Here is a 13,148-nt window from a genome sequence, read left to right on the forward strand (position 1 = left end):
TATTATTTAATTGTTAGAATAAAGAGAAATTCATTAAGTAATCATGTAATTTTAAAAAATATATTAAAATATTTTTTTATATTTTAAAAAATCCATTTTTCATCTCGTATCAAATATTTTTTGATTGAATTTAAAGCCAAATTAAGTGATTTATAATTCAAGAGTAAAAATGAGTTTTTTTCCCTTTATAAGAACTATTAATTAATTATAAAATTATTAAAAATAAGTACTCATGTCTCCTAGCTAATCATTGCATGTGCAAGAGAAAGAAGCCAAATTTACCGCTCTATACCATTCAATATTACGAAAAAGCCCTTTTTCACAAACTGCCAAAAAATACGTGTCCCACCTGAACTTGCTGACTAGGACACAACCGCTCCCGTGGGCTCTTCTAAACCTCGGCCTCAAGATGAAATTTGCGCAATCTCACCCCTCTTACTACCTGGACCTTATCTGTGCTGCGCCACCTCGCCTCCCAGAATAGAAACCCACCTGAAACTTCCGCCTTCCGACAATATCCAAAGCCGACAGCTCTCTAACCTTAACATTTTTGCAGGGACAGTTCCGTACTCTTTCACTGTCTCCCGCAAAACAATGGGGATCCCTAGCGGCGACGATGTCGTTTTAATCCAACAACCCAAGAGCTCCGGTGACTCCACCATCGTAACCGTCAATTGCCCCGATGAAGCTGGTCTTGGCTGCGACCTCTGCCGTATAATTCTCGAGTTTGGCCTTTCCATTACTCGCGCAGGTTCCCTCTCTCTCTCTCTTCAGTTATCGTCTTGTTATTTTGAGTCTATATTGTTTCTGGTTTTTTTTTTTTGGAGATTTTGTTTTTTGTAATTTTTAATGAGCAATTTGCTTGTGTTTGTGGATTATTAAGTTGGAGGCAAAATGAGGGGAAAATGGAAAGAAAATTTTGCATCTTGTGACCTCTACTAGCCTTTTTCTTTTTTCTGATGTTCTCTTTTGTAAAATTTTCTATTGATAGAGAGTTGAAATGGGATAATTTTTTGGATGGCAGACTTTTCAACCGATGGAAGATGGTGTTACATAGTATTCTGGGTGGTTCCAGACTCCATCCCACATGGATTCGATTGGGATAGCTTGAAAAACCGGCTCTCTTATGCGACCCCTCCTTGTTTGGTTCCATTCTACTTTGATCAGAAGTCTAATGGTCCCTCACTGCCTCCACTCTATCTCTTGAAAGTTTGGTTTGTTGACCAAAAAGGGTTGCTGCATGGTAATTTAAAACTAGTTTGTTTTGTCTTTTTTCATTTGAAATTTTAAGAAACTTGTTAATATGGATCGGTGTTTATTCTCTTTCTGCTTGTGTAGATGTTACTAAAGTACTTACTGAGCTTGAATTTACAATTCAAAGAGTGAAAGTGATGAAAACGCCGGATGGGAAAGTTCTAGACTTGTTCTTCATCACAGATGGCATGTGAGTTTATCTTGGATTCAGAAGAATTTACTTGTAATGTATATACAGCATCTAATTGCACTTGTATTTTTATGCATTTCATTGTAAGTTATCATAACTTAATAGAGTAGTAAGTAGGTTCGGTTTTTCATTAATTTATTTCTTGTAGTCTGTCCAGTTTTTTCCTGTTTATGCATTGAGATTATGCATTATTCTTGAAATTTTCGTTTCTTGGCTGATGTTGGCTTGTTGGACACTACTATTTCATTTTACGTGTTCATATTTACCTTGGATTTAATGGAACTGGTGCACTGAATATTCGTATTTTATTCTAAACAAATTCACATAACGATAACATTTTATTGGTTTTCCTATCAACTGAAATATTTACATTTCCCTTCTTTTTTTCCCCCATTTCTCATTATGCATATAAGGTATGGCAGCTAACCTAAGAGAGATGAGAGAATGCAGAGATTGAAAGAATATGGTTACAAATGAGCTTATTTTACCACTCTATTAGGGATATAGGAAGTAGGAACTAGATAAAATATATGTCAAAGCCAAAAAAGGTCAAAGCACTTGATGCTGCTCTGGGCCTCTGAGTATGTTCTAGTGAAGATTTGCTGGTTTTCTTCTTTTCAAACAATTCCTTTCTTGAAATAAAAGCAGGACCATGGGTTCCTAAGATTTTCTCTTATGCAGCTTTGCCATCTATTGGTACATAGCTTGCTGGTATAAGTTGTCATCTTTTTGTGCATAACATGCATAAAAAGGCTTCAATGGTTATAGAAATCAACAAGATGTCTGTGTTCATTTGCTCCTTGAGATAACATCAGGCTGTGCACAAATTTATGCTTGTCCAATGATACTGGCTAATTGTAATTATAACTTGTGCATAAACATGTGTTGGTGAAATAGATGATAGGAAAGATTTTTGAAACTTTGTGGTGTAGTGGATGTTTTCTCATGTAACGTTTAACTGAAAACTCTAAACTGAGCAGGTGAACTGTGTAGTGTGACATGCGTAGAAAAATATTTCTCGTAGAATTAAATATTTGAGTTTTAGTTCAATATTAAATTGACCTTGAGGAAAATTTCTGTTTGCCCTCTGTTCTATGATTCATTTTTGAATATCAATAGCCTTGTAGTATCCTGTTTATCTGATTAACAAGATGAATATTTCCAGAGAATGGAAACTGTAATAAAGAAAAGTGAATTCCTCTATTGAGTTTGTTGATGCTCAACAAGTATATTTGTATGTGCCAAAAATGCAATTACAGTCTCCTGTTACAGTTACATGAACATGAAGTACATCATTTTTCTGTTATATAATGCTCTAGAAATCAATTGTTACTTCTTGTCGTTATTATCAGTTGACAACATTGATTAATCACATGTCAGGGAACTTTTGCACACAGAAAAAAGGCAGGGCGACACATGCAAACATCTGGTTTCTGCTTTTAAAGAATATTGCATCAGCTGCGAACTTCAGCTGGCAGGACCTGAATATGAAAGTCTCCAGGCTTTCTCTTCCCTCCCGCAGGCAATTGCAGCGGAATTGTTTAGCTGTGAACCATCAGAAGGTAAATCATGTACCCAAGCATTCTGCACAGATAGAGCAAAAGCAGAGAAGGCTTCTGTTACAATGGATAATCAGTTGAGCCCAGCTCATACAGTACTTCAAATTCAATGTATTGATCAGAAAGGCCTATTATATGACATATTGAGGACCTCGAAGGACTGCAATATCCAGGTACTTCACTTGTGATTTTTCATGATAATTCTGATTATCATTCATCTATCTTGAAAGTGGAATTATCTATATAGAGTCGCTCTTTATGTATTATTTAATGTCTGTCCTGTCCTTAAGGTCTTTTGCTGGTCAACTTTTTTTAAGTTTTCTTGATTTTCTAAAGAAATTATGCAATGGGTTTTTTTTTCTTTACCCATTTAAAATTTATTCTGCTGATAGAACCCTATTCAATGTCTGCTTGCTTGGGCTTCTATGATATTTTGTATTTGACCATATGAATTAATACTTTCATTTGTTAGTTCACCAATACGCGTGTTGGTTTTTCTCATATAGATTGCTTATGGTAGATTCGCTTCAAATGTAAAAGGATGCCGGAATATGGACTTGTTTATTCAACACACCAATGGGAAGAAGATAGTAGATTCTAAGCTTCTGCTTACTCTTTGTTCTCGTCTAAAGGCAGAGATGCTTCATCCATTTCGAGTGATTATCGTCAACCGCGGCCCAGATACAGAACTCTTGGTTGCTAACCCTGTTGAATTATGTGGAAGAGGAAGACCTCGTGTATTCTATGATGTTACTTTGGCTCTAAAAACATTAGGAGTTTGCATATTCTCTGTAAGCATATATCATCCCGCCACACAATTTTACTTTTTACTTTTTTCTTTCTACCATCTCCAGCCTATGCTGATAAGCTCATTCTCCTCACTGCCAATTTGTAGGCTGAAATTGGAAGACACTCAACGAAGGATCAGCAATGGGAAGTCTACAGATTTCTCTTAGATGAAAATGGTAAAGGTCCATTAGCAAGTGGTCGAGCCAGAAAAGAGATAGTGGACAGAGTGAGACGGACATTGATGGGCTGGTAAGAGCTGCACCTCGACGATCCTGGCGGCCAGGAACAAAGTTATGCTGTCTCACAGTTATTCTCAAGCTGGACATCTCAGCACAGCAGAGGGAGGGGATCGGTATTTGCTAACGTCGGAAGAAGGCTGATTTAAGGTTGTCCATTGAGATGATTTGTACTATTATTGCTTTGTTGGCTCCATGTTTTGCTGTGTAATCAAGAGAATCATCCTTGTTCATCCACATCATTCTTGATGGATAGCTCAGGCAACTGGCTTCAGTTGGCGTTTGTAAATATCTTCAAGTTGTATTAAATTGTTAATAATAATAATAAATTTTGAAGCCAAAATAATAATTTAATTAAGATTTATTTTTTATTCAACTTATTTTATTATAAAATATGTTTAATATATTTGAACAATAAATAAAGGATAAAATACTCGATATAATAAAATTTTGATTAAAATAAAATAATAAAATTATTAAGATTAATCTTTCATGGATTTTTTTTTAACATGCAAAGAGATTTTATTAGGTCAATTGACTTTAAAAATTTTGACGTTGGCGCGTGTTTGTGTTTGAATTGAAATTTTTTAATTTTAATTTTATTTTTATATTGAATTTAAAACCAAATGCCCTGAACTAGGTCTAAAAACTGCTTCTTCTAATAAACAGCAAAGATTTGAAAACCAAAACTAGGAAAAGCAATAGCAAAACAAAACAACAGAAACTGCACAACCAATTACTTTAAAAAATTTATATTGATTGTTTCACTCCCTTTAATTTGATAGTTTAATTAAAGTAAATAATTAAATTTTATTAATTAATATATTAAGTATAATTTTATTGGTGAGTGTTGTTTATCAATATTATTTTTATTATGTTATTATTCAAAATATAAAATTTATTGAATATTAGTTTGATTACATTGAATTTTTTAATTCTGATTATTTCATTAACTTTTAATTAATTAAATTTTAATTAATTGAAATTTCACTTCAAATCGATTTAATTAACAACACTCACCGTTCCAAAGTATTCGAAAGGCAGGAGGTAAAGAACGGCCTTGTCCTTGGCAATGAATCCCCATAGAAACGATGTCGTTGAGAAGCAACGTGCCATCATTTCTAAAATCCGAGCAATCCATAAAAGCCCTCTCCTTCAAACAAATCTTGTCATTTCCTAATCTAGGTTTCTTTTCTTTTACTCTCTTTCATCATCTGCAGGTAAAATTTCCTTCTCTCTCTACTTGTATGTAATATTATATAATTGTGCAAATGACATCTGATCTCTCTCTCTATACATATATATTTCAATTCTGTTTGGTTGTTGAGAAAATGGAGTAATGAAAGGAATTAAAAATGTTATAGTTGTTGTGCTTTATTTTATTTTATTTTATTTTTTATCGTGTGTTTCTTTTTCAAGAAAAACGTAGACGGCTCCTATTTTTTAGCTAAAGGAGAAATCACCTGATTTCATGCCATTTTCCTTTTTGTTATCAAAACTGTCTCTTTTAAGTGAAAAGGAAGTAGTTTATAATATGGTGAAATTGGCTTGGATTTGTTCTGCAAACTTCTCGATGACATAAAATTGTTAATCAAGTTGCATTTCTTGAAAAGGCGCAGTTTTTATTTAGCAACAGTTTTTTTGCTGGAGGGATTATTTTTATATTGTTTACACCCATTTTTCCTGTGTGTTTCTATCCGCATGTGTAGTGGTTTTGGTGTCTCTGCATTTTCATAAAATTGATAATGTTGAAGGCTGAAAGAAACAACAATCAGAATTGACAGTTTTATCTGTTAATAGGGGATTATTGGTTTCTATAAAAGAAAAACATCCATATTAAGCCAAAATATTTCGCCATGATTAGGCGAGTGGGTTTTATAATCTTGAATTTCTACTTTTCAAGTCTTCTCTTGTTTAATTTCTCTCTTCTTTGTATTTAATATGCCATTCATGAGAGTTTTTTGTGCACCATGTGCTTTACTTCATGTCTCCTTTGTTGCCTGCTCTCTTTCTATGGTTCTTTTGTAGTGATTTTTGATGTTTTCTTTTTCAAGAGTGGTTCTATACTTCTATCGTGTACTTTAAGTAAATTTATTAATCAACTGTAGTTTCAGTATTGGTGGTTTATTTTTGTGGTGACATTGACAGGCTGGAATTACCTGGATATCTTGGTTTTTTGGGAGTTTTGGTTCCCATTTACCCTAATAAATTCGCAGGGTGTTTGAGATGAGCTTGGATAGAAGTCGAAGCCCACCTCGAGCTAAGAGGTTTCGTACCAATTCATATTATCGTGATGCACCTTATTCCAGGGATCATCGTAGGTACAGGTATGTTTAGTTCCTATAGTGTGTGATATAGGATATCTTAGAGACTTAGGACTACTTATTTTTGGGAAAAAAAGGAGGGAATAGTAGTTGATTTATTTATCAGTTTTATTTGATTTGTAATTCCTAATGAGAGTTGGAAATTAGGGTTCTTAATCATAACGTAATTAGATTGCAGAACCCTATACATAGGGCCTAGGGATTACAGATTTTATTATGATTAGTGACTATTGATTTTTAGAAAATATATTGAGAACTAGTTTCTCTTCAATTTGAGAATTTGTTCTAAACCCATATCCCTTTATACCTTTGGTTATAAATCAGTGTGTTTTTCATTTGTTGTACACAATGCCTTTCCTAATTATTTTTTGTTCTTTCTGGCAAATTCTTTCTTCCAAATCTGTTATTTGATAATAGATTATGTTCCTTTTATTAGCTCATTGCAGCAAATTTTTTGTTTCTATTGCATTTGGTGTCATGGGCAAGAATTGTAATGGTGCAGTGTATCTGCAGAAGTTTGATCAGAAAGATGCTAATTTATAGAGAAAACGTAATCATGGAATCAAATGTTGTACTTAGTATGTAACGTTTTGCTCTTAGTATTGTGCACTGTATTTGAAAGTACAAGCAGCATATATTGCAGCATCATAGTAAATGTGCACCTGCAATGCCTGAAAATTTGGAAATGCTTGCTGATGTAAAATTGAAACGATGTTTATGTAAGGAAAGTTGAGGATATGTACTAAGTAAAAATGGATATGACTTGTTAATGAAAATGTAAGTTGTTTATGTTATAAATTTCTGCAAGTGTGGTATGACCCATGGGACCTTGAAGAAAAAGTGAAAAATGGATTAGAAGAATTAGAGGAACAGAAGACACTAAAAACTTTTATTGAACGGTGTCATGGAAATTAAGGTTAATTGTGAAGTGGAAATCATGGAAATTAAATTTCTGGAATTATTTTCTTCTGCACTAATTGTAGCACATGTTTTGAGGCACGGTGAAGATTGGTTGTATTTTGTTGATTTTTCTTCATTCTAGTAGCACATCAAGATTTTGGACAGGAAATTGCTACCATTTTCTAATGAAATGACCAAATTGCATTATGTTAGGTATCCAACTTTTTGTGAAAAACTGTGATATTCTGCTGTTACTGCCACCTTTTGAGATTATCTTTTACTAGTTATATTGTATATTGCAGGCAAGACTATCTATGCAACAAGTGTAAACGACCTGGGCATTTTGCTCGAGATTGTCCAAACATGACTGTCTGCAACAACTGTGGACTTCCTGGGTGAGATGATTATATCCATCATTATTTCTGTAGAACCTTTCATTTGTGTCTCAAGACAGTGGAATTTAAATTTGGTTCTTGGTGGCTGCATTCTGTTGATCAACCTGCTTTTTATGGTTGAGTACTTAATACTTTATCAAATATTATTTTGTTTCAGCCACATTGCTGCTGAATGCAACTCAACAACTATGTGTTGGAACTGTAAGGAGCCTGGACATCTTGCAAACCAATGCCCAAATGATCCAGTCTGCCATATGTGTGGTAAGATGGGTCACCTTGCTCGTGATTGCTATAATCCTAGTCTTCCAGCCCATGATGCAAGGCCCTGCAACAATTGCTACAAGCCTGGCCACACTGCTGCCGACTGCACCAATGAGAAGGCTTGCAACAATTGTCGTAAGACTGGTCATCTTGCTCGAGATTGCCCCAACGAGCCAGTCTGCAACATTTGCAACATATCAGGTCATGTTGCCCGCCAATGCTCCAAATCGAGTTTGGCATCGGATGTAGGAGGTCCTTTCAATGATATCATTTGTCGCAATTGTGGCCAGCACGGCCATCTAAGCCATGAATGTGTGGCCATCGTTATTTGCAACAACTGTGGTGGGAGGGGTCACCAAGCTTTCAAGTGCCCCTCTGCTCCATTTTATGACCGTGGTCCAAGGAGGTATTAATCTAGGGGAGAATTAACTCTCGTGAATTGCTTAATGGCGATGAATGATGAAGCTTGATATTACATATTCACTGTGTCTCATTCAGAGCATTCTTTTTGTAGTTAATGTAGCTATTATCGCTTGATTATATGAGATTGTATTTTTAGCTTCTGCTTCTCTCTTTCATATCTTTTTGGCAACTCTATTAATCCAAATTAAACTTCTTTCCTGGACTCCAAATCTCTAAATCGATCCATGTCTCTCTGAAAAATTCTGATAATAGATTATTGGCCAATTGGTTGAGCATCAAGCGAACCAAACCAGATTTTTAACTAATTGAAATTTTACCGAATTTTAACTGAACTGAAATTAAAAGATAATTGAATATACGGTTATCGGTTTTAGCTGAATTAATTGAAGTAAAATAAAAAATATTTTTAAATTATAAATTAATTAAATATATAAATAAAAATATAATAAAAGAATTTTTATTTATAAAAATAATAAATATAACTTATTTTAGTAAAATAATTACTATAAAATTAATAATAGGAATAAAATTATGAACATAACCATTATAAACAATAGTAATTAAATATACTTTTTAATAAAATTCTTTCAGTTAGTTTGATTATGAACGTAAAAGCACCGAACTAATAATTAAAAATTAAATTTTAAAAAATCATTAATCTATAATAAATCAAACTGAATTTAAATTTATTAAAATAATCAAATTTTATTGGTTATTCTATTATAATGAAAATAACCCGAGTCTCAAAACAAGCAGAGAGAAAATTTTACAAGATATGATCCACTAATGGATGAACAATTCGAGACTATGTGGAATAATTACTCCAAAAGTGCTCAAGTTCAATTGCAAGAATTATTCAGAATAATAGGTGGCAATTATTATATACAAGAAATGAATAAGTTCATGTATGAGCTTTAATGATCGCACCATTTAGATAAATCTTCTTGCTTAATCAATAAAATTTATAGGGTAAAAAGAAAAAATAAAAAAATAAATAAAAAAGAAAGAAAAAGGAAACAATGTCGTTTTGTCCAGAGGCCAAAGCCTAGTAAGAAGCAGAAGACAAAAGAAGGAAGAAAAAGCAGATAGGAGACGAGGCAGACGCAAGCCGAAAGCAGAAGAATAAATCAAAGGAAGAAACAGAAAGTAAAAAAGCCCAAAAATAAATGAAGAAATCGAAGGCAAATATGTAGATGTCCGGACTGATCCCTTTATTATAAGTATATTAATGATAATTTTTAGCAAGCATTACAAATTTGACGCCATTACAATTTTGACTGGGTCTTCTCCTCCTCTACAGTCGCATTTTCCGACCCAATTTTCTCCAAAACTTCGCTCAGAAGCACCATTCTATTCTTCCCATACACATCCCCATCCCAACCTCTTTTCACCAGCGCCTCTCCCAACCTAACTGCTGCATCAACCGTTTCCTCTGCGCTATCATGCGCGGAGTGCACTATCCCTCTCACCACCGCCATCTCAGCCGTTAATTTGGCCGCTGTCATAATCACCTCATGTCTGACATTAGTATCCCCTATCTTGCACTTCAACAAAACCACGAACCAATCTGGTATTACAAGCCTAATATCCATCTCGCTCATGTAGAGAAACCCTCTGTCCTTCCTCATGAGAACATGGTCATGACTCAGAGCCAAGATCATTCCAGCTGCTGATGCGTGGCCTGTGACTGCAGCTATTGTTGGCATAGGAAGAGAGATGAGTTCTGATACGAGAGATTGGAGTTTCGAATCCATGAGATTGAGACGTGGTTGAGATGATTGTGCCCAGGCAAGATCAAATCCATTAGAGAAGAACTTTCCATGGGCAGTGGTGATTAGAGCTGAGCATGGGGAGGTTGGCTCAGCTCGGAGTCTACGTAAAGCAGATCGAATGGAGTCGATGAGAGTAGGGTTCAGGCGGCGCTCGCCGGAACCGGTCAGCGTGAGGATGTAGATGTTGCCTCTCTTCTCTAGCGTGCACATTTCTTTGACCTCTCTCTTTCTTTGATTTGCTTATAAAAATTTGAGAGTCTTGAATTTTATAGATGAAGGAATCAAAAGAAACAAATAAAAGTCGTCATCTAATAAAAAATAAGCAGAAAGTTCTATGCCTTAGCAGCCGAGGCTTAGTGAATGATAAAATACTAATGGTTTGTTTATCGTTTTCATGTGAAAATTACTTTTATTTGGTTTCTATTTCTTTTTATTTTTCTGGGAAATTAAGAGTTTTTTTTAGTGGTTTGGAAATAACTTATTTATCTCAATTAGTTAAGCTAGATATTAAAAAGCATTTATCATATCGTAACATATTTCAACTTAACACATTTGAACTAAATAAGAAGACATTAAAATATAAAATATGATATAAAAATAAAATCGAACGCTTCTCATGAAATATAAAATTAGCATCAAATCAATTATTTTCTATAGTCTCCTATGAGACGAAAGGAGAGAGAAAGAAAATAAAAAGAGATAGAAGAGGAAAAAGAGTTAAAACGTTTGTGCATTGAGGTTCATAGAAGCTGCGACTTATTGATGGATTGTGCCTAATTTGAATATTAGAATACGAATCATTTCATACTGTGTGAAGTTTGGTTTTGATTTATTTTCTGAATTTTAATTTATTTGATTTTGGTGGCGTTTGATTTCTTTTATTGTAACTCTATTACTATGCTCTAGCGATCTTAGAAATACAATAAATGTATGTTAATAAAAACAAAATTAGCATCAAATCAGAAATAGGCAGCAGTTTATTAACACATTTTCTAATTGAAAATAAAAGTATTATTAATAATTATATTAAAAAAATTTACAATCCAAAACAATTTAACTGAATTTCTATTCCCAATATTAAATAACTTACTAATACTATAATTATCTTTAGAATTTAGAGGTATAGAATTCGAGTTCTAAAAATTAAAAATTTGATATTAAATAATCTTGAGAATTTACTTCACCATTATATATAATATATTAAAAAAGATAAATATAAATTTTAAATAAATTTATATTATTTTTTTCTCATTATTATTACTATTAATGTGTCATCTTTATAATATATTTTTCTTTAAAAAAAAAAATTGAGGTCAACAGCCGATTCATATATGTTCCTGTACTTTATAATTCAGCTAGTTATTTCACTCGGGCACTACACATTATTTTATTCTTTATTTTTGCGTCATATAATTTTTTTTATTATATTATTTTGAATACATAATTTATTGTTATATTTTACATAAGACATGATTTTATATTTAAAGTAAAAAAATAATCTTAAATAAATTACAAAAGTAAGAATAATAAAGGGAAGTATGCCACGTCACTTTTTAAAGTAATCTTATCGATATTCATGGTACGTCAAAACTTTTAACAATTCAATGGTTTTAGTCATACAAACTCTCAATTATTAATGTTATATTATTTTTATTTTATAATTTTTATTAATATAAAATTATGTATTTACAGCCCAATTTCATGAAAAAATATTTAACACAATAATCCCATGTACAATGATTAGTGGTTCATCATTAATTATGATAAAATTTATATAAAACATAATATAATTAATAATTATAATAAAATTATTACTATTATAAATGATGACCGCCGAGTTTTCTACGTTTAGAGATAAGGTCGATCTCTAAGAGAACATAAATTCAAAATTTATCAGACTCTTTTTAAGGTGAATCAGCCTTACGTTGCGCATTTCAGTTCGGTTAAGAGAATTAGGTCCGGACAGATTTAACATGCAAGTCCATCTGAATAAAATTTAGTCCAGTGATATAACAAGAGAAAGGAAAGCACACCAAGTCACCAAGTAGCTCTATCTATATACGTGCTGGAAAAATTAAATGGTCGTTTGACGTGAAAAAGGCTGTAACATATTCGTACGTACGAATCTAAATGATATAAATATATGACATTATAGTAGAAAAACGGTTAGACATCAATAACGGATAAAACGAAAAATAGTAAAAGAATAATAAATGGAGAAATATTTTCTTTTCTAAATAAGTTTACGAAACTATTATAAACCCTATTTTTTTTATATTAGAACATCAATAAATATAATATTTATATTATAAATTTTCTCATATATTATAATAGTTATAACATGGTTAACATTAGCAAATTCCATGGACTATAAAATGGTCATAGGAGAATATGTAATTATATATATAATATTAATATATGAAAATAAATCATTATTTAAAACAAAAAATTAATGCAATGAATTTTTCATCACTGGATCGACAAAATAAATTAACAATAATGTTGGACTCTCGGGTTTGACCTTACAGTAAGGACATTTAACGCTATTTAAAAGAGATAAAAGTAAAGTAAAATTTTTAAAAATATAATTTCATAAAGTAAAGTTTTTTAAAATTTAATTATAGAAATAAAAATAGGAGATATTTGTTCAAACCAAAGAAAAAGTTGTGTCTTTTCCAAATTAAAAACACTTTTGTGTTTTTAATCAATTTCTAATAATAAAATGCTCTTTAAAAAATAAAGTTTATAAAAATATATTTTCCTTCTAAAGTTTATAAAAATATATTTTCCTTCTCTAATTAATAAAAGTAACAACATAAAAGTTATTTATTTTAAAATAATTTCAATACATAAAATAATTTTTTATAAAAATATTGTTACTAGTATTATTTTTAAAATAAAAATTACTGGTTACAAATTTAAAATTATTATTAGCATATTATAATAAAATGCGAATGTGTTATTAATAATTACTAACAAAAAATATTACTAAAAACAAATATAAAAAATATTAAAATTACTAATAAAAGAAAGTAACTAAAAAAA

General features: G+C 31.9%; 3 protein-coding genes across 6 annotated transcripts; 2 read left to right on the forward strand and 1 right to left on the reverse strand.

The window, feature by feature from the left end:
* Positions 1–411: 411 nt before the first annotated feature.
* LOC110625339 (ACT domain-containing protein ACR9) lies at positions 412–4,371 on the forward strand. Of its 2 annotated transcripts, none has more exons than XM_021770956.2 (6): positions 412–751; positions 1,025–1,243; positions 1,339–1,444; positions 2,825–3,176; positions 3,510–3,794; positions 3,899–4,371. In XM_021770956.2, exons 1-6 carry the CDS (start codon positions 595–597, stop codon positions 4,043–4,045), a joined length of 1,266 nt encoding a protein of 421 aa, XP_021626648.1. In that variant the 5' UTR covers positions 412–594; the 3' UTR covers positions 4,046–4,371. The 2 variants fall into 2 exon arrangements, with proteins under 2 accessions (XP_021626648.1, XP_043816934.1); XM_043960999.1 differs by having other exon boundaries at positions 610–751; positions 992–1,243.
* Positions 4,372–5,090: 719 nt separating this feature from the next.
* Positions 5,091–8,469, forward strand: LOC110625385 (cellular nucleic acid-binding protein). 3 transcript variants are annotated; one of them, XM_021771019.2, is made up of 4 exons: positions 5,091–5,248; positions 6,177–6,355; positions 7,555–7,647; positions 7,805–8,469. In XM_021771019.2, the coding sequence occupies exons 2-4, from the start codon at positions 6,255–6,257 to the stop codon at positions 8,319–8,321; spliced, it is 711 nt and encodes a 236-aa protein (XP_021626711.1). In that variant the 5' UTR covers positions 5,091–5,248; positions 6,177–6,254; the 3' UTR covers positions 8,322–8,469. The 3 variants fall into 3 exon arrangements, with proteins under 3 accessions (XP_021626711.1, XP_043816935.1, XP_043816936.1); XM_043961000.1 differs by having other exon boundaries at positions 5,093–5,248; positions 6,245–6,355; XM_043961001.1 differs by lacking the exons at positions 5,091–5,248; positions 6,177–6,355 and adding an exon at positions 6,372–7,465.
* Positions 8,470–9,508: 1,039 nt separating this feature from the next.
* On the reverse strand, positions 9,509–10,417 carry LOC110624461 (enoyl-CoA delta isomerase 1, peroxisomal). Its single transcript, XM_021769624.2, has one exon. It carries the CDS (start codon positions 10,311–10,313, stop codon positions 9,597–9,599), a length of 717 nt encoding a protein of 238 aa, XP_021625316.1. The 5' UTR covers positions 10,314–10,417; the 3' UTR covers positions 9,509–9,596.
* Positions 10,418–13,148: the final 2,731 nt, after the last annotated feature.

The sequence above is a fragment of the Manihot esculenta genome, chromosome 10, assembly GCF_001659605.2.
Source record: "Manihot esculenta cultivar AM560-2 chromosome 10, M.esculenta_v8, whole genome shotgun sequence".
Taxonomy (NCBI): Eukaryota; Viridiplantae; Streptophyta; class Magnoliopsida; order Malpighiales; family Euphorbiaceae; genus Manihot; species Manihot esculenta.